This window comes from Topomyia yanbarensis, chromosome 1, assembly GCF_030247195.1.
Source record: "Topomyia yanbarensis strain Yona2022 chromosome 1, ASM3024719v1, whole genome shotgun sequence".
NCBI lineage: Eukaryota > Metazoa > Arthropoda > Insecta > Diptera > Culicidae > Topomyia > Topomyia yanbarensis.
In genome coordinates, this window is record NC_080670.1 from 7,509,429 (window position 1) to 7,531,243 (window position 21,815).

Genomic DNA, 21,815 nt, shown 5'->3' on the forward strand with positions numbered 1-21,815 from the left:
CAAGAACATTCCAAAAATACCCATATAGCGGGTTATAGCGAATTCAGCTAAACCGGAAGTCGCCATCTATGATTTCAAAAAAGCGCCAAAATCAATTTCTGGCACCTACTCCTCAAAACCATTCCGAAAATACCCATATTGATTTGGTTATAGCTAATTTCGCTAAACCGGAAGTCGCCATATTTGATTTCGAAATGGCGTCAAAAATCAATTTCTAGCCACTACTCTTCAAGATCATTCCGAAAATACCCGTATTGATTGGATTATAGCGACTTTCGCTAAACCGGAAGTCGCCATCTTTGATTTCAAAATGGCGTCAAGATCAATTTCTGGCACCTACTCTTCAAGACCATTCCGAAAATACCCGTATTGATTGGGTTACAGCGAATTTCACTAAACCGGAAGTCGCCATCTTGGATTTCAAAATGGCGTCAAAAATCAATTTCTGGCACCTACTCTTCAAGTCCATTCCGAAAATACCTATGCTGTTGGGGTGTGGGCCATAAGGAGTCTTGCAGACCCGTCTCTTCCATCTTTCCGAAAATCTTCTAAGTCTTTTCCATTCAAAAGGACTTAGAATATTTTTGCAAAAACCGCGTTGATTGGAAAATCCGCGTAAAAAAACGCGTTAATTGGAAAATACGCGTAAAAAAACCGCGTTAATTGGAAAATCCGCGTAAAAAAACCTCGTAAAAACCGCGGAAAAAAAAATTGCGTCAAAAACCTGGGTGTGTTTGTATTAGAGGTGTGCGCCACGCCGCCGTCGCCGCGGTTCGCCGACAATTGCAAGTAAAAATAGTAAGCACATCGGCGTGACGCCGACCTTTACCTGAAATCGGCGGCGCGGCGCACACCTCTAATTTGTATGTTTGGCTGCAGAAACATTTGCCTTCAACCTTAGGGTGCTATAATTGGGAGTTTTATTGGCTTTCCGAAGGTGTATTTGCCAGATCGTAGTAGCTCACAAGTATCGAGGAAATGTACTCTAGACAAAAATTACAAAATATTATTAGGAGCGACAGAGTGCTTTTGAAAGATATAGTATCAGTGGAGGAAAAAAGTTCTTTATTCCACGTTGACAAGTGCAATAGTCCAATTAACTGAAGACCTTCAAACCAAATATATTGGGCCTTATTTGATATCAAACTTAACTCGTTATGGTAACAATTTAGCTAATTTTGTGTGTACACTCCATGGAGTGTATTTGTTTATAGAATAGGACTCACCGTTATTTAGTATACTCGTTCATGTCGTTTGTTTTTAATCGTTTTGTTGACATAGATAGGTTAGATAATTTTTTGGCATGTTTGTGAATTAATAGTGAAGTTTAGATAGGCTTCAATTCTCCACCTGCTGGCAAAAACGTGTGCTGAACACTCTACTCAGCGGGTGACAGCGACGGCGGTGGTATGCTATTTTTTCATCTAGCGGGTTTTAAAAAAAAAATCTGTTTTCACGCAAAGGAAAAAAAACTCCCGTTTTTACTCGTCGTTTTCAGCTCAGTCTTTGCGGAGCTACTCGCGTCAGTCATACCATTTTATTGGATCCCTACTGTATAGAAGTTCGTCGTACAAGTAAAGCTATAGTACCTCAGCCACCTTAGGTAAAACATCACGTCAATCGACTCGGCACGGGCAGATCGCAAATGGCATTGTGCGAGGGTATCGCTGCAATTCCCGCCAACGCTATACCGACAGAGTCCGAGATGGACGTGATCATCATGGCGTACTCCCGCCGAGCCTCCGACACCTCGATCTGCATCCGGTAGAATGTGTTCACGTATCCGCCACCACCGAGCAAACCCTCCCACAGTATCAGCACGAAGATTATCCAAATGGTGGGTGTGAACATGTAGATCGCTTCGAACGTGAAGTAGAACACGTTCACCAGCTGCAGTACGGCCATAATCCAGACGTGCTTGAAATGAATGATGTTCACCGATGAGCGTGACACGAAAACGCCGACCTGGTACAGGACTTGGTACCATCGGTACTGCTCATCCTTGTCCACGAATATGTTCGGGAAGTAGACCAGTTCAAACTAAAATAAGGAAAGCACAGATTTCAATATGGGGTAGACGGAAAATTACGTTTTCTACTTACCAATCCCTGATTGATAAAGTACTCGAACAGATATACCAACACCAGCGGAATCATGTAGATGAACAGCGATGGGATGTACTTGATCTTTTGCCGCCAGTTAACCAACGGACGATCATTCTCCGGTAGAGTTTGGTAGTCTTCCTTCATCGAAACTTCCTCAACGTTAGCCGACTTCGGAGTTCTGCTAGAGTCTTTATGCCGCAGCAGAAGCCAAAAACAGCCAGCTTCCACTGCAGGAACCACCAACATGACCAACATCGTCGCCTTCGGTGTCAGTCCGAAACCAGTCAAACCGGTGTATGACAGGGCACCGATCACACCTGCTCCACCAGTTCCGGATGACCATGTGGATATGACGTTTCTGGTGAGGGAAAGCAAAAACTATAAGCTGGTCTATTGATAACTTGATCAGTTAGAAGTTTTACGTACTTATTGAAATAACTGCCATATGCGAGGAAGGTGGCCTCTCCAAGGCCGGAGCTGAACGAGGTACAGATCACCCCCAGGAACAGTAACCACTCACTGGAGGCGAACGCTACCAGTATGAATCCTGCGCAGGCTAGACCGATACAGAGAGCTACTCGGGCACTGAAATGATCAAGCTGTTGTTAGTTATAGAGTATGGACAATGGTAGCGCAGGGTTGATTACTGTTTCCAGAGCGGAAGGAACGAAGCGACCAGTTTAACTGATAGAGCCGGTAGAATATCTGCCAGTAGAATCGCTCCGGTCGATATTTTGTTGCACGGTCGTTTGTCGTAGGGAAATCCATCGCTTCTGAAAATACTGTCCTGTAAGTAAGTTTAAGAAATAATAACTTTTTTAAAAATTACAAAACTTCCCTCTCCTAGGTTGACGGGTTTGACGGTATTGTAAACATCTTCAAGCATATTTGAGCAGACACCTGCTTTAGGATGGTTATTGCATTGCGCCTCGATAGTGGTGCATCGAGGAGACCGAGAGGGCTTATGGACCTTTTTTATGTTTTGTGTTTTTTCATACTCTGCACCAGTCCAAACTAACAGTCAACTAAGAGCCTGCGCACACTGGCGTGGCCGATTGGCAGGTCGCCGTGGATTGACTTTTTCTGTGGGCTGTGTTTGCAGACATTGTTCAACAGCTTAACGGCAGTCTTTGTGAGCACGGCTCGCAGTGGAAGTCATTGTGTGTCGATTTGTCGGTCGACCTCGGGAACGTGCACAGGCGCATTAAAAAAAAATAACAGTAGAACCCTAATAGTTGTGTTGTGTTGTAATAATTGTGGTTTTTGGTACTAGTGTACAGTTGTGTGCTAGCCGTGTGTCTATCTGTGTATGTGGGCGTCTGAGTATTTGTGACATGTGGACCAGGGAATGGATGCAGAACTGACTTATATGATGGAATAGTGGGGAATCCTTCTTGGGATTCGTTGGTCATTTTTTACTGGTGTTCAATTCGTGCATTCGATTCGATTCATTCGGATTGGATAAATGAAGGTACGATTGATTTACCGATGCACGTCAATGATCCATTCCCGTCCAGCATAGCATGAGAAACTTCTAACGGAGTTAATTGTCGTTAATGGTAGGTGTGTATGTGTATGTATGTATGTATGTATGTATATGTGTGTATATATATATATATATATATATATATATATATATATATATATATATATATATATATATATATATATATATATATATATATATATATATATATATATATATATATATATATATATATATATATATATATATATATATATATATATATATATATATATATATATATATATATGTATATATATGTATATGTGTATGTATGTGTATATATGTGTGTATGTGTATATATATATATATATATATATATATATATATATATATATATATATATATATATATATATATATATATATATATATATATATATATATATATATATATATATATATATATATATATATATATATATATATATATATATATATATATATATATATATATATATATATATATATATATATATATATATATATATATATATATATATATATATATATATGTGTGTATATGTATATGTATGTGTGTGTGTATGTATGTGTATATATATGTGTGATATATACAGGGTGTTTGGTTCATGGTTAAGAATCTCTCGGGGGGTGATAGACTGCCATATTTGGAGAAAAAAATTGTTCTACATATACCATCAAATCTCAACCGTTACAGAGTTATTGAACTTTTAGTGAAAAAACTTATTTGTCTTAAAATACCTCTAACTTTAAAAGTATACTTTGTATTTTAAATGTTTTAGTTCCATTCGAAAGGTGAGAAAATTTCGAATTGAGTGATGCCCTCACATGTTTCAGCTAATGAGTTTAAGTAGTCTTTTCAAAGTAATTTATTGAAAATAAACAATTTCAAACGATTTTTCGTTCATTTCTTGAAAATCCTAATAGTTAACCTCATCATTTTAATAATTCAGGTTGTTAGTCTTGATGAGCTGCTTAATTTGTTCTTTGACATGATACACTTACCTTTTCTTATTTTCATGATTTTGGGTTATTCAACTTGGATATTTTTATCTCATTTTCACTAGTACCAGCTCTAATTGAAAAATTACGGCACTTATTGTACTTTTTTTCTTTTTATTCGAAAGCCAGGAAAATTTTACTGTGAAAAATGTATTAATACCTTTCAGTTAAATGAATTTAGTATTCTTTTAAAAGTAAATTAGTTTAAAGTTAGTGCTATTATTAGCATTTTCGTTAATTTTCTTAAAATAGTAAATAATAATCATCACCATTATTATCATGGAAATAATGCATCTCAGCAAGTTCTACAGTTCTTTCTTTGACTCCATTCAATTATCTCTTTTGGTTTCGACGCAAAATCGTTTTTATCACATCGCTTCATATGCAAAAATAACGATTTCGAACCCACTACATTCGTGGCGAGCTCATGCTGTGTTAACTATTAAATAGCAGCAAAATGAAAAGAGATATAGACAAAGTGTCTAATAAAAAGTTATAGAGAACATTAAGGGGCATCAAATGAACAATATTAACGATAAATTTTGTTGATTAATAATTAGAATAATTAAAAAACTCCAAAAAAACACAAATTTTGAGTTATTTCGTTAGTAAAAAATCATTTAGTACGCTTAACTAAAAGATATTTGTACATACACTGATAGGACATTTTCTCAGCTTTCCAATGAAATCTTGTAAATTACGATATAAAGCATATTTTTTAGATTAGAGTCTTTTAAGCACTTGCAAGTCGGTTACAGCAAAAGTATAGTAATGAAATTACAAAGAAATGAGAAGAGATAGAAATATGACGTCCAAGAACAAATTATGAATCGTCCTAAAACCCAACTTTTGGATAATGGATATTGCTATAATCATTCTTCATTATTTCGAGAAAATTAGCAAAAACCTCCTCAAAAACACTAACTTTTAACTACTTTACAGCTAAAAGGTAATTAAAACTAATTACTTAAAAGATATGAGAACACCATTCAATAGGGAATTTTCTCACCTTTCGAATGGAACTGAAACATTTAAAATACAAAGTATACTTTTAAAGTTAGAGGTATTTTAAGACAAATAAGTTTTTTACACAAAAAGTTCAATAACTCTGTAACGGTTGAGATTTGATGGTATGTGTAGAACAATTTTTTTCTCCAAATATGGCAGTCTATCATCCCCCGAGAGATTCTTAACCATGAACCAAACACCCTGTATATATATATGTATATATATGTATATATCATTTTCTGGCATTTGGACGATTCCAAGTAGTTTTATTGCATGGTACATGTGTTGTTCAATTAATATTCAATAACAGTACTAACTCTACTCTTTATTTTATTTTATTTATTTTCGATCTCATGCGTCATATTCCTCTGATGACTTCTCCGAGATAATCTAACATAAAAGGGCAACATTGCTGTCAACAATGACTATTCGCTGCCATCAGACGTCGCAAGGTTTTAGAAAAATTGAGATGTACTTTCATACTCAATTGAATCAGATAAGTAGGAACGAACAACAAACTGTAAGTAGCATATTACACTTGTCTTATTTTAACATCATGCATATTTGTATTAACATATTATTTACAGGTAACACACATATCTTAACATGCAACACTTCCCATACACACGTAAACATTCACACACGCAAATATACAAATGCTCGACAGGTGACTGGGCCAAGTGCATTCACTCGTAGGATCTATCATTTCGATGATCGCCTCGATTCTACGAAACCAGTGCACAATTAAGCTGACATAAGCTAGTCTCGTCTGGTGAATGTATGTAACCTGGAAGCCCCAGACACGACAGGACGAGACGGACAGATGACGGACCGGACTCGACGGGGCCTAGTTCAGAGTTTTAGGCATTCTTCAATGCACGGCTAGCGACCTCAAAAAAAAAAAATAACTTTTTTAAAAATTACAAAACTTGTTCTACGTATAGCTTAATCGAAAAGGGTTTCTTTTTTCAAAGGAATCGCCCGATTTGATACGTTCAAACTGAGAACTCAGGTAACATTTCCGACATTAATCATGATTTTATTGCATAGTAAAAGATGCCTTCCCCATCCAAATCGTCTTCCACTCTTACTCATGTGCTAAGATGATCCAATATGTAGCACACTTTCAGTTTACTATTCCTATATGTACTTTGAAACAGATAAACTGACAGCAGCAATGTAGGCAATTTTCAATAAATAAATAGAACTGCAAGAGACACTCAAGTTTTACAGCTTGTTATTCATCGGATCAGCTCTCTTGATCCATGTGCTAATAAAATGTTCTCAGCTATTGAAGTAATATTAAAATTCAAAGCCAGTAATAACTCATGCAAGTTCTTCTCTCAAATCCACTTTTCTTCCATACAAAACAACGTGTAGGCAATAGTCTCCACACGTCGCCTACCCTGATGCATGATAAATCAAAGCACATTGCAAATGGCACTGAGCCGAAGCAATCACGTGACGCTTGGAGAGAAACGTGCCTGGCCTGCTTGGATTGCTGATAATCTTGGTCTTCCAAGCGGCGTTCTGCACCGGGCATCGTTCATCGCTGCTGGCGTCGCATTCACTCCACTAATCTACTATACCTCTACAACAGTCGATACACAGCCGTCATCGGACTTTTCATCAAGCTCAATTGTTCATCAATCAGTATGCTACCGATGATTAGACCCTGCTAGCCATTTCCAGTATGCAGAAAGATAAGCAATCGGTCGGTAGTGGGCTGATTCAATTTGGCCATCGCGTATTTGCTTAATTGATTTCGCATGCTTGGCTGTGAAAAAGTAATTTTACGTTTAGATATAGCAATGTCAAGTTCGCACGGTTTAGCCTTGGTTAAATTAGAACTGGAAATTTAGGCCAAACAGGGTACTCACCAAAAATATGCTATTTATTGGTAGAAGCTATACGGTGAAACGTCAGTCACGAAATGACGAATCATTACCACTTGCCATTAATTGGGTAATTACTTGAAAAATGTTATTCTTCTTTTATTGCACTCTAGCATGGCCGGCGGATCACGTGGGTAGTATGGGTAGTACTACCCACTTGAAAATAACCGAGGGGATGATTTTTTAAAAGTGTTAATATATTTAAAAGACTAACGATTTGTAATATTTTAACATGAACATTTTAGACATAATCTAGGGGGATTGATTCCAACATCAGAGAGGCAGAGACGGTATCAGGGAAAGTAAAGTGAGTGCTGACACCAATGACAAGGATAAGAAGACAAGCGTGCAGTTTTTGACAAACGGAAGATCACTGCGCCAGGATTGCTGACTGGTCCCCTTGGATCCACTGGAAACTTTTTGGGGGCCAGATTTCCAGGTCGCTGTTCGCATATCAACCAAGTGAGAAAAGACAACAAAATTGATCGTGCTTAAAAATACGAATACGATTGACATATAGAGGAGATTGATGATAACCAGAATATCTAGTACTGGAGCGAGGCAAAAGGGAATCGTTTAGCGGTGATCTGGCGTCATAATACTAGGCGAACGACCAGACAACATGTTTAATGCCGCGATAACCGCCACCACAAATGCAGAGAGCGCTGTCCACGACCCCAATTAGTCGGAGATGTACATTCAATGTATAATGATTGGACATGACCCGGGATAACACCCGAATGAAGTCACGACCCTCATCCATACCCCTGTTGATACCCTTGGGATTCCTAAACATCCATTGCTCCACAAATTAGGACCATTTAGTAGAAAACTGCTCAGAAGTCTTCTCACTATTCAAAGTTTTTAACATTTTAATGGTCGAGTGCGGAAGGCGGCCATCGCAAAATATTTAGAAAGTGACGAACCACGGCGTATAGCAGACGTCCGTAAATAGTAAATTTTTCGGGACAGTTTCCCGCCACTAAACCGAGTGAAGTGCGCGCGTGCGACGGCCAGTAATCCCATCGAAAAGTGTCGGTCGTGGTTCGGGTACTCAAGTGTTGTGGTATTTGGTCGCCGAGACGGCAAGCTAAACGTGAAGGAGCCATTCGCTTACCCGGCTAAACACAAAGGACCCAGTGATACTACACCGCCCTCACTGTGGAGGATCAGCCGAACGAGCATAGCTCTCCTCCACAGTTAATCGCAAAGGAGGGCGAAGCAGGTAGGACAACGGATCCACCTGAGGTAGTTTACTGCGGTATCTACCTGTGCCATTCACGGGGAGTGAGTGGACCCGGCGATCAGTCGCCCTGTCGCTAGGGAGGTTCCAACAAAAAAGCAAAGCTCACCTCCCTAGCTTATTTGCCAAGGACCGCAGCCGAACCAGCTGATAGAAACGACCAAGGCGAACACGGCCGGTCGGAAGGAACCGCCCGCCATCCTCAGAAGCAGCTGATCAGCTTCATCGACAGAGTGCAGCAAAGAGGAGATTTGGTGGAATAAAAGTCGGTAAATCTATAAGTTTATTTGTGTTTACCTTTTGTTATTTGTTGTTACGTAAATCCGAAATTCCAGTAGAAGCATCTAGGCCACCCTGAAAAGAAGAGTTCGCCGGGCAAACAAGAACAAGAGAAGTGGGCAAACCTCTACTTACACAACTTACAGGTAGAATCTCTGACTGGAATATAGGGACACTTGGGGCTTTGATGTCCCATGTGGAAATTGATACTACTTTCTACGATTGCCGAGACAACCTCGTGCCTTTACGAGGAAGCGTAGGAGAGGAAATGATGTTTCTCTCCCGAAAATTTTTAGGCACATTACAAGATGTTCCCTCTACGGATATGTCAGACTTGCGCTCTTTAGTGAACTAAGGATCGTATGGATTAGTCATGGCCGGTGGCGTGGCCCTTTTGAACATTTCTTCTCGGAGCGTTTCTTAAAAGACTATTCAGCATTCCATTGTAAGAATCATTTTCTTGATTCCCTTCGCATTTTTCGCACCCTGGCCAGTTTCTGCAATGGGTAGCTGTACGGCCCAATTGTTTACAACGATAGCAGTTCATGCCCCGCGGTACAAACAGGCAGACGAACTACGTTCAAAAGAAACAAGTTTGGAAAAGCAGATCCGGCGAAACGTCCGAAATGAGGCTATTTTCATATACTCCTTGATTTTTACTGACTAAAGCAAAGGATCAGTCTACTCGACAAATTTTCACTGACAGAAGCAAGGAGTCAGTCAGCAGGAGCTAACCCCATACTTCGGCAGATCTTTGCAATTAAGACTCATGTCGGAGACTACACTATATATCTCTACTTCCCAGGCGGATACGTAGACAAGATACTTCTTCGTAAAAAGCTCAGCGCGAGCAACAATATCTACCTGTCCAAGATCGCTCGCAGAGAACCTATGTTCATCTGGTGGAATCATGGCGATATCGGTCACGGCCGAGTACTGTTTAGTTACATCACGCGATATATGGATTATGTTGATGGGCTTATCTTTGGTCGGAAGTAAACCATGTAGGGGCCGGCTGTATTAGATGGATATAATTTGTATCGAAAAGGAGATATTTCTGCATTATTTTTGCCACCCGGGGAAGTGTTCTAATACTAGGTGTATAAGCTTAAATCCGCTGCTTGCTAATAGATGGCGTTACTGAGCATATTTAGCTACCATAGAAACGTCATACTTTTTTTGTGTGAGTTCGACATCTGTTTACATTAATCATTGCACATCATAAGTGATTTCATATGACAACCTACATTTTCCCTTGCGTAATCAGGTCTAAGTTTGAGTCACAAAAAGAGCATATGCGGGAAGCTCTAATTTTTTGCTTAAATTTGAAGAAATCGTCTGTCTAATCGCATCGAATGCTTGTGGAGGCCTATAGTGACAGTGAGTTATAAGAAAATAAAAAAAAGATGGGTGGGTAATGTCTGCGACATAACCGGAGAGATGTAGAATACATAAGGAACACGTTCTTCAAATATGTTGATACTCATTGGAATTTTCGGACAAAAGGTGATTTGGGCGAGGAATATTTCAAATTATTCTTTACAAAAATGATGGTGGTCCTGAAAAGGACCGGTTTTGTTGGCGTTGTTGGCCTTGGTGAGGGAGATGGCTAACGATGAAATTAATTGTTAGCATGAGGAAGTCGCGTAGTACTGGCCAATGGAAGAACAGATAATAATTGATTCCTGAAAATCAATTTTTCTTTATTCATGTAAATTATACATACTTACAAATCTAACAGAAGATTCCTGATCATATTTCTGAATCATTAGTGCGAACATTGTGTAATTTGGTTAAGTACAATGAAAGTTACAAACTTTCCAAACTCGACCTTCTGTTCATTCAGAAATATTGAAATGGGGTGTCGTGGTCACAATAAAAAAAAGATGGGTGGGTAATGTCTGTCACATAACCGGAGCGTCGTGATTTCAATTCGAGACGTTAATTTAAATCTAATAATATTCAACAGAATCACGTTTGAATGGGAAATTTTCAAATAATTCTCTATGGTAATAATGGTGGTTCTGAAAAGAACCTTTGGTATCGGCGTTGGTGTTGATGGTGATGCGCTGGATCGTTGGATATTTTTGGCATGATAGTTACGTGCCTGGCGAACTGTTTTGTAGCCTCGAACAAAACGACAAGACTGGCTTCTTCGGGTACCATTACGGCTGAACTTTATAAGCTTAGCTCGACTTTGAAATCCTGCACAATCTCACGAATCAGACACTGGTAGGGCCATTTTGTTTGCTATTAGCACGGAGCTGCACAAAAAATCATTTAATGCAGTTAGTTCACGGGGGCTGCCAAAAAGCTTGAATAGAAGCATGCGACTTCAACGTTTCTCTTAAACACATGCAACAACACATTCGTTTTGGTAATACTGATAATAACAGTAGAAAGGAATGGAAACGAACGAGAGGATAATTTAAATTTTTGTTCCGTGTGCAAGCTACTTCTTTCCACCCAACGTATTATGTTGCTTGTTGAAAATTTGCTACACACCTTAAAATAAAAGTTTCAGTTTAACTCTCACTAGAACACAATTGATTGGTCCTGAAAAGAACCGTTGCTTTTATTGTAATTTACGCCCACTCCCACAAACCGACCAAGTAGGCATCAGTGGCTTCATTACGGCTGAGTTTTGTAAGCGTAGCTCGACTTTGAAGTAATACACAACCTTACGAACCAGACGCTGGAATGTTAGCCAGCGGATTAGTTGCTCCGTTGCCCTTTAGTTGGGGCGAAATACTAGCATGGCGAAAGTTCCTGATCGGTAGTTGGTTGCGATGGGCCACCAGTAGCTGGGGCACTTTTGCGGACCGTCATCATCGCCAACTGCTTTCCTCCGGTGGACTGGCTGCTTGCTAGTGCTTGAACGAATACGAATGATGAGAAAAACCGACCGACCAATATTCATATATGAAAACACAAGAAAGCACTACTATCGCTCTCCCGCTCGTTTTCGTGCCATTCCTGTGCCTTTCCTTTCCGTTCGGCTACCAATACTAGCATAACCAAAACGAATATTCTGTCTTTCCATCGCCTTCAATCTAGTGGCCAGTGCTAGCAAACTTGCATGTTCAGTTTTTCAATAACAACATTCCAACAATATTTTCAAAGAATGTTGCAGATTTGAAAAGAAGGAAGGAGAAGATTTTCACAAATTTAAATTCTTTTGTTTTATTTGTTAGCGCTGATAAAGGCTATTTAGTTTGCTACTAGCAAGGAGCTGCACAAACAAATCGATTTATGCAGTTAATCAACGGAGGCTGCCAAAAAGTTCGAATAAAAGCATGCGACTAGTGTACTTTGCATGTTCTATATTTTATCAATACTAGAGAGGATCAATAAAATAATTCAAATTGTTATAGCGACATGCAATTGTGGCAACACTGGCCATGAGATGGTGGGGGAACACGCACATTCGTTTTAGTTATGATGGTAGTAGCAGCAGAAAGGAATGGAAAAGCAGTGCACGAAAACGAGCGAGAGAGGATAATTTAAATTCTCTTTCTTTCTTTCCACACATCGTATTTCTTATATAGCTTTCTGAAAATTATTTGTTATACACCATAAAATGTAAATTTCAGTTTAACTCTTATTAGAACACAATTAATTGGTCCTGTAAAGAACCGTTTATTGTTTTATTGCGGGAGCATAATTCAGACGCACTCCCCGCGGACACGGTGAGCTAGAAAGCACTATTTTGCATTCTCGAACAAACCGACCAAGTAGGCATCGTTGGCTTCTCGGGGCATCATTACGACTGAGCTTTGTAAGCGTAGCTCGACTTTGCAGTCCTGCACAATCTCACGACCCAGACGCTGGAACGATAGCCTACTCTGTTGCCCTTTAGTTGGGGCGAAATTCTTGCAGGGCGACAGTTCCGATGAGTCACCAGTAGCTGGGGCACTTTTTCCGTCCGTCGCTATTGCCAACTGCTTTCCTTCGGTGGACTGGCTGCTTGCTAGTGCTTGAACGAATACGAATGATGAGAAAAACCGAACGACCAATATTCATATACGAGAAAGCACTACTATCGCTCTCTCGCTCGTTTTCGTGCCATTCCTGCGCCTTTCCTTTCCGTTCGGCTACCAATACTAGCATAACCAAAACGAATATTCTGTCTTTCCATCGCCTTCAATCTAGTGGCCAATGCTAGCAAACTTGCATGTTCAGTTTTTCAATAACAACATTCAAACAATATTTTCAAAGAATGTTGCAGATTTGAAAAGAAGGAAGGAAAAGATTTTCACAAATTTAAATTCTTTCGTGTTATTTGTTAGCGCTGATAAAGGCTATTTAGTTTGCTACTAGCAAGGAGCTGCACAAACAAATCGATTTATGCAGTTAATCAACGGAGGCTGCCAAAAAGTTCGAATAAAAGCATGCGACTAGTGTACTTTGCACGTTCTATATTTTATCAATACTAGAGAGGATCAATAAAATAATTCAAATTGTTATAGCGACATGCAATTGTGGCAACACTGGCCATGAGATGGTGGGGGAACACGCACATTCGTTTTAGTTATGATGGTAGTAGCAGCAGAAAGGAATGGAAAAGCAGTGCACGAAAACGAGCGAGAGAGGATAATTTAAATTCTCTTTCTTTCTTTCCACACATCGTATTTCTTATATTGCTTTCTGAAAATTATTTGTTATACACCATAAAATGTAAATTTCAGTTTAACTCTTATTAGAACACAATTAATTGGTCCTGTAAAGAACCGTTTATTGTTTTATTGCGGGAGCATAATTCAGACGCACTCCCCGCGGACACGGTGAGCTAGAAAGCACTATTTTGCATTCTCGAACAAACCGACCAAGTAGGCATCGTTGGCTTCTCGGGGCATCATTACGACTGAGCTTTGTAAGCGTAGCTCGACTTTGCAGTCCTGCACAATCTCACGACCCAGACGCTGGAACGATAGCCTACTCTGTTGCCCTTTAGTTGGGGCGAAATTCTTGCAGGGCGACAGTTCCTGATCGGGTTGCGATGAGTCACCAGTAGCTGGGGCACTTTTTCCGCCGTCGTCATCGCCGACTGCTTTTCTTCGGTGGACTGGCTGCTTGCTAGTGCTTGAACGAATACGAATGATGAGAAAAATCGACCGACAGATATTTATATAATCGCGCTAATATGCACTACTATCGCTTTCTCGCTCGTTCTCGTGCCGTGCATGAGCCTTTCCTTTCCGTCCGGCTTCTAATGGCCTAACCAAAGGAATATGCCGTCTTTCCCCCACCAAGTGCTCTCGTCAAGCAACCCAATGCGAATAACCATACGAACAAACATGTAATGGACCTATATATAAACTTTTCATTATTTTATTGTTCGGTTGGTCTACCATAACGACGGCTCTGTGCGGGATGGGCTGAAAATTTTCACTTTTCCGAGTCGTTTTCGAAAGATTTTTCAAAACACATTTTTTTTTGTTATTAGTACATGTTATACATACTTCAAATTTTAATACAGCATAGAGGAACATATTTGCAACAAATTGGTCTAAAAATCAAATCATTCTGTTAAGTATGATAAAAGTTATTAACGTTCAAAATCTGACGCGGCGCCGCAGCCGATATTTTGAAACGGGACCCCTATATTGAAAGCTTAAATGTATTCTACATTAAAATAAAAAAAGGAAAAATTTAAAAAAAACTGAAACTGTCAATGTTCATTTCTACCACCAATAACTGATCGAATTGCGCCGTGCTTTGCGTGAAAAAGGCCAGGTTTTAAACAAAGACACTAGAAGCCCCAATCGCAAAAGTCAAAAATAGTCCAAAACTACTTGGAGACACTCAACTGGCAGGTGCCACCTCCCCCGCTAATTCACCAGACCCTGACCCCTTCCGATTATCATCTGTTTTCATCTATGGGTCGCGCGCCCGAAGAACAGCACTTCGATTCGTACAAAGACACCCGAAAATGGCAAGGGTAAAAAAAAATTACCGAGAGATGGGAAAAATGTATAGCCAGCGAGGACAAATACTTTGAACAAATAATTTTTTGCGTTATATATAAAAAATCAGTTTTTTGACAAAAAAACAGCGGATTTGAGTTTATACACCTGGTAGACCTCAATTAAACCTGAGAGGATATCGGTCCGAGATGCCTTCCCATTCGCCAACACTATCCTACCGGCTTTACTACCACCGAAAAGAAAGTTTTATCGGAGGAAACGGGAAATTAATGCAACAAAATTCAAGAGAATGGATGAATTGGTACTTAACTGTGGAACATTTCTAGTATCAGTAATGAACAAACACATTTTCACTGAGCCGTCGGTCATACAGCCTGTCATATTATCCGTTACCACGTGCAGAAATCACTCCGAACCAGAACAAAACAATAACTGATTCCACACAGACGAGATCTACCACGGTTACGACGATTTCAAACGAACAAAGGCATTGATTTTATGTGTTTGTAATGTAAGCGTAGGGGAACCGAAAAAGTGGCAGCGCTGCCGAACCGCTCGAACATGTCTTTTCTGTTCGTGAAATATTTTTAATAGTAGGGTAAGGTGGGGCAAATCCGACCGCTGGGTAAACCCGACCCCCCACTGTTACCGAAAATCAGAAGCACTACGCGAACTAATATCAATGTTGTCGTGTAGAGCATCGAAAATAATCATAATGGTGGTATGACAGCATTTCATCAGTCTACATTGAGATGCTCAAACGACAAACGGTGTGTTTTTAAAACTTTTGATTTGACTTTTGTGCATCATTGACTACAGAATATTTCTGATTGTTAAAGTGATTGCATAATAAATGTAAGTGGATTTAAATTCTTTGATTAAAGTCCTACAAAGTGCATAGAAGAATTTAGTTCAACCTTTTTAACATTTTTTTTTTAATTGCATCGTAATGAAAAATGACACGGTGGGGTAAATCCGACCACTAAATAGTGGGGTAAATCCGACCGCTTTTTTGCTAAGAAAATTTTTATTTTTCAGATTGGAATACATTTTTATTGTTATTATTTATTATTTTTATGCAAAATGGTTCATGATTACAAACGAAAGACACAAAAACATGATGATTATATTATTCGTCGAACAATTGCTCCGATGCAAATGGGAATATCATTACGGGCTACTGCTCGTGATTTTAGCATTCCAAGATTGACATTGAACTCCATTTTCTTTATGTTACAATTTAATAACACAACATTCATTGATTTATCATTGAAAAACCATAAAATTTGGATAATAGCTGCACTAAATCAACCAAAAACATAGGGGGTCGGGTTTACCCCACCATTTTTGAAAACAGCAAAAATGAACATTTTTGTAAGACGCATGTATCACAAGATATCCCCAAGATCCAAATAAAATGATATATATAGAAAGTTGCCCAGGAGTCTAACCTATAATTTGGTATATAAAACGACTTGATCCGATGTGAAATGAGCATTTTACAGCCAAAACCATTTACTAGGTCGGATTTGCCCCACCTTACCCTATATAATGCGTTTGAAGGAAAATCGAAGTCAATCATACACATAGTCATTTCTTCTATAGAGTTACGTGTTAATAGGTGTGAATAGCGTGAAAATAGAGATTTTACGTAGTGATTTTATCGTCACATTCTGATAACTTTGCAATGCATGCGCGTGAATTTAGTCGCCAAAAATACACCCGCTTGTTCACCGTAGCGCCATCTATAAATAACTAGTTGATGCAACGATTTCACTGATGATGGAGGAGAATTCTTGCACCCTAATTAAATGAGAGCAGGTAAAATTGTTTAATGGTTTTTTTTTTCAATATTTATATATTTTATCCAACATTTTAACATTTAAATTCGTTTTTATTATTTTTATTGTTTACATTATTCGTTTAGCTAACGCATTGAAACGAGGCAAGTAAATGAATTTTAAAATTAAAAAAGGAAGAAGTTTTATAGAGGACCGAGCACTAGAACTCTTCGAAAATGAGCACTAGACAGCCCAGAAAAAAAAACTAATTTTTGAAAAGTCAATCGGCCCACCTCTGAGTCGATTCCTGGTGTTGCCAGGAATGTCAACTCCACATTTGAACCAAATCGAACAAGTCTAGCTACCGGACCAACATGCTTAAAGTTTGTATGGGATTTTTCGACAATTTACACGAAGAAAGCGCATTAGCTTGCATTTTCACCGCTAGCTGGTACTGTATTCATCAGTTCATCACTGTAAGTAAAAAATTACAAAGATAATTTAATTGTCTACAACTTTGTCGAAGACAGCAAATCAATCCACCTTCCTTAGGAAAAGTTATTAAACTTTCAATGGAGTGATATCCGAGTTAGTTTTGCATGGTAGTGAACCAGTAGTCACATTTTAGTCAACTAAGCATAAAGAACTTGCAATCAGCAGCAGCATTTTAGTCACATTCTATAGATTCCAATTAATATCCATGTAAGTTTGAAAACGATGTGACGATACAGCAGACAGGTGTCAATAAGCAATCACGGAAGGCGACTAAAATGTTGTAACTGGCTGAATCTTTAGGTCAATAATTTTGCAGGCTCGTTCTTTTTGCTTGTTATGAAATACAATGAAGGAGATGATCAGAAAACACAAAGAAAAGAAAGAAAAAAAATATCAATCGATTGAATTCGACACAAGAGCTTGTCTACTATCTTTTCTATACACTCAACACAAGTACTTTCGGAATGGCACTCAGATCCTCATTTAATTAAATTTTTTTTTTTAACTTTTTCCCAAGTTGTGGTAAAACAATCATGTAATCAAACAGACATTACAGCTTCCATAAAGTAACCGTTCATCTTTTCCGATCTTGATGGTGTTTTCATTTTTGGAGCCAGCTTAGTCCTATCACTACTGCAGTGTCGGATTCTGATGAGACGAAGTCGAAACGCAAATTCCATAACTAATTTAGTTACAGATTCTGTGTCCTTAACGCGCACATGTGATTTAAAACAATTTTCTCTTTAGTGAGGAAAAACTGTATTTACCTAATTTTCTCTCCACTTATGAGAAATATAGCATAGTGAATACGTCATTTTTATTTTAGTTATACATTCGAATTTCTTTTTCCGTGAAAGGCATGTCCATGTCACCTTACTTTCACCAATGTAAATAAATAAAAAAAATAATATTTTCACCCATATATGAAGGGGGCAAATCGTGCGAAGAACTGATTACCTTATCAGTTATGGCTACCGCCATTCTCGTATTGGCCTCTCAATTGTCACTTGAATGGCTTAAGCAGTGTTGATGCCAGTATAGTATGACAATCAAATCGAGAAGACAAGGTCCGCGGTACACGACTTTGGCTGATTAGATATGGGAATATACGGTAGGAAATGACCACATGGCTAAATGTGGCTGTTCAAATAGATTAGATGGAAAATACCGAGGGTGCGTGTGTTTTAAATTATTACTTTACAATGTGAGATTTCCTAATTGAACGACGATACCGGCAGTTCGCCAAATTTTTCCTTAGGTACACGACGGAAAGTGCGTTGAGATAATGATTGTTAACGACGGTTTCACTGGGAATTACTTTGAGACCCTGCCTTTTTTCGAGATTTACCAATGATTTTCTCGTCTGATCGTAGACTATTTTTCATAATTCGACTGCGTAAACGATATTGACCCTTTTTTTTAATCCTACGCTTTCTCTTGTAATTTATTTTGTTGAGAACGACATTCAAATTTAAATATGATTGTGGAACAACTTAATATTAGAGCGTAAAGACCAAGCAGCAGTCAATGAAAGAGAAGCTTTTCTTTTTAGTTTACTATAAACCTCTGTGAGCAAAGCTGGTCGAGAATCGTATAAAAACAACCAGTTGTTCATAGGTTTGTTTAACCACACGTTTCTTGCTTCCAGTTACTCCGGAGCAAACTAACAGGAGCAAAAAAACTTTCAGAAGAAAATAGAAAAAATACAGAAATTCTTTCTGTTTGTTCCGGACTACTTCCAGTTTCTCCTGGTACTAGAAGAAACCTATTATATACCGGCTATCCGTCAAATTGAAAATACCAATTCGCCATCCAATTCTTTGTCAAATTGAAATCCCCCATGGAACAGTTAATCACACCTACAACGACCTTTCACGTTTTCTACGGCCCAACTCGGCTCTAGTGACCTACACATACTGTGTACCGTAAACCGGGGTGACATTGATCACTTTTCGAAGTAATCATTACATATTTCTAGACGCAAAACTTTTTTTTTAAGTTTAATATTTTTTAAACCATGTACTGATGTATGGAGAATAAGATTGGATGGTTTTACCTCAAATTGTCCGCTTAAAGCTATTCTTCCAAAAATGATTTCAAGTTGAGTCCGTGTTCGTATTCCGGGGTGACTTTGATAACCTGCATGTTCACCCACATTAAGTTATCATTGTCAATGTTTTTCATTGAAATGCTTGTTTAAACTGATTCTGGAAAGATATTCATTGTTAAATAGATGTTAATTGTTATTATACAAAGTATTCCAATGTACTGTAAAATTCGAGTAACCAAAATTCCTATAATTCGTGTCCAACTAGAATAAAAGATTCTGAAAAGCTTTAAAACTACTAAAATTATTTTGTTTCAGTATTTTATCAATGTACAAAAAGTTTCATCCATTTTAACACGTTGAAATATTGAACAATAAAAAAAATATTGCGAATTTTAGCTTAAAATAATTTGAAATAATTGCCAACTAGTTTCACAAAAAAGGTATTAAAAATAAACAAACTCTTAAAACTAAATTTAGCATATCCCAACCTAAAGGAAAAGAAAAAAAAACGCTTGTAATTTATTACTCTTGCTCAAATCTGAGATTTATTTGTTTTATAAAAAATAGACACTTTACGAAGCTTCGTAAAAATCAGGTAATGTCAAATTTCGGTTTTTTGTAGTTTTTGTACCCAAAAACAGAACAATATACTCAAAAAGAATATCAAATCAGTATTTGATAAGTTTAGAGTAAAAATCAGTTCAAATTAAAATGATTAGGTAGATTATTCTGGTTTAATAAGCGATCTAGGAAAAAAGTTTCGAGTGATCAAAGTCACCCCGCTGATCAAAGTCACCCCGGTTTACGGTACTTATCTTCAACTGTTTGTGTTTTCTATTTCGATCGTAGTTCACTACGTTTCTGTTTTGATTCTCAAACGCGCTAGCAAACCGGACAGTAGAAAAAAGAGAAACAACTCCATAACAAGGTCTCGCCCATCACAACGAACCACATACCAAACCGCAGTCAGAGCGATCAGCTGAGCAAACTCACCCGCTCGTTATTACATTGTGCGAAACAAAAAAAAACTTGCAAAAGATCCACCACCACCACAACCTACCGACACTTTCTCATGATCACCACCACCGCTGCCGTCCAGATCCTTCAGGATATCGTGGGCAGCTGTCAACATCACCACGTAGCCATAGTTGTTGCACATGCCCAGGAACCAGTAGGCTACTAGATCTCGCCAGAGACCCCGATCGCGGGGTTGCTCGCTGCCAGTCAACGTCGGTGCATCTTCGGCCGTTGTCGAAGGCACGCTTTCGTCTATCACCATTGCCGCCTGCTTTGATTTTGTTTGTTGTGATTTTTTTTTATTTTGCTCACACAGGTTTGTCTTATATGTCACAATATTTGTACACTACACTCACTAGTTGACATTTCCCGGGGTTCACTTTGAACCGCCTACTACGAACTGGTACGGGGTACGGATTTGCCGATCGACGACGACCTGCTAGCTCAACCGTTACGACTAGACTGGTAATTAATGCGCGACGGTTGTGAACGCTCGGGGAACTTCCAAACTCGAAACAGCACACGTACACCCATTTCATTTTGCACTGCGGGTTTGATAGTACGCTTCCATTGTGTTGTAATCAACGCGAACGTTGGTCGTCATAATTGTGGCATTATCAGTGGTCTCTTGCGTTGTCAGTGTTACTGCGGAAGGTGATCATTCGATTACTGAAATTATCAGGTCTTGATCGGAGAAATGGTTTCATGCAAGAGATATTCGATTCCATCCCGAAATGTTAAGGGTTCGAATCTCTATATTTTTTGAAAATAAAATTTATTCTATTTAAGTGTTCTTTTTCATTAGTTTACATTGCATGTGGTATTCAAGCTTTGCATTAGATTAGTGAGCGAAGAGCTGATTTTCGATTTGGCATTTGCATTAGAACATTTTCGTTCTATTATTTAATTTAACACCCATGTTTTTTTTTGGTTATAGAAATTTTAACTTTAGGGTCATTCGCTTCTTTTCGGATTAGAGAAATCTCTTTTGGAAAAATCTCTAACCCTATGTGCGAGGTTGGGAATTGAAACCAGGTGAGCTGCGTACGAGGCAATCGGTTTACCAACTACGCTACACCCGTCCCCCTTCATACCCATGTTGTTTATAAACAACAACGCTTTTAAACTTGATGTGGGAAAGATTTGCTCACAAGAACAAGTAAGACTAATAACTGTGACTATTATCTTTTATTTGAGCCCCAACAGTTGTAATTATTTTCCATAAAAAAAAAGTTATTGATATTATTGTGATGGGATTCCCGTGGAGCAGTGCTGCAAGGCGCAGTTTTAATTTACGGTGAAAATAAAATTCTGAAATATCTTCGTTGTCTTGAAATATAATTGTAAGTTAATAAAACCTATCAATTTCTACTGCTTTCGATTACATTTTCCAAACAATTGTACTATTGTAAAAATTCTAGGAGAATGGCATTGAGCATCGGAAAGTAAAAATAGAGCAGCTTCAAGCACTGTAGGAAAAGCACCTATCTTGATCAAAGCAAATTTT

At 38.4% G+C, this 21,815-nt stretch overlaps 1 protein-coding gene across 1 annotated transcript; it reads right to left on the reverse strand.

Moving 5' to 3' along the window:
* Window positions 1-943: 943 nt before the first annotated feature.
* Window positions 944-20,804, reverse strand: LOC131676756 (battenin). Its single transcript, XM_058956047.1, has 5 exons — window positions 20,352-20,804; window positions 2,753-2,892; window positions 2,532-2,690; window positions 2,103-2,463; window positions 944-2,040 (listed from the first exon to the last, which is right to left on the reverse strand). The coding sequence occupies exons 1-5, from the start codon at window positions 20,568-20,570 to the stop codon at window positions 1,612-1,614; spliced, it is 1,308 nt and encodes a 435-aa protein (XP_058812030.1). The 5' UTR covers window positions 20,571-20,804; the 3' UTR covers window positions 944-1,611.
* Window positions 20,805-21,815: the final 1,011 nt, after the last annotated feature.

Bases quoted from the DNA above. Each gene is read 5' to 3' on its own strand.
- LOC131676756 (XM_058956047.1), bottom strand. From the start codon at position 20,570: ATGGTGATAGACGAAAGCGTGCCTTCGACAACGGCCGAAGATGCACCG. The intron at 2,464-2,531 runs GTACGTAAAACT...TTCCCTCACCAG, and splicing joins TATGGCAGTTATTTCAATAA to AAACGTCATATCCACATGGT. The intron at 2,041-2,102 runs GTAAGTAGAAAA...TCCTTATTTTAG, and splicing joins ACTTTATCAATCAGGGATTG to TTTGAACTGGTCTACTTCCC.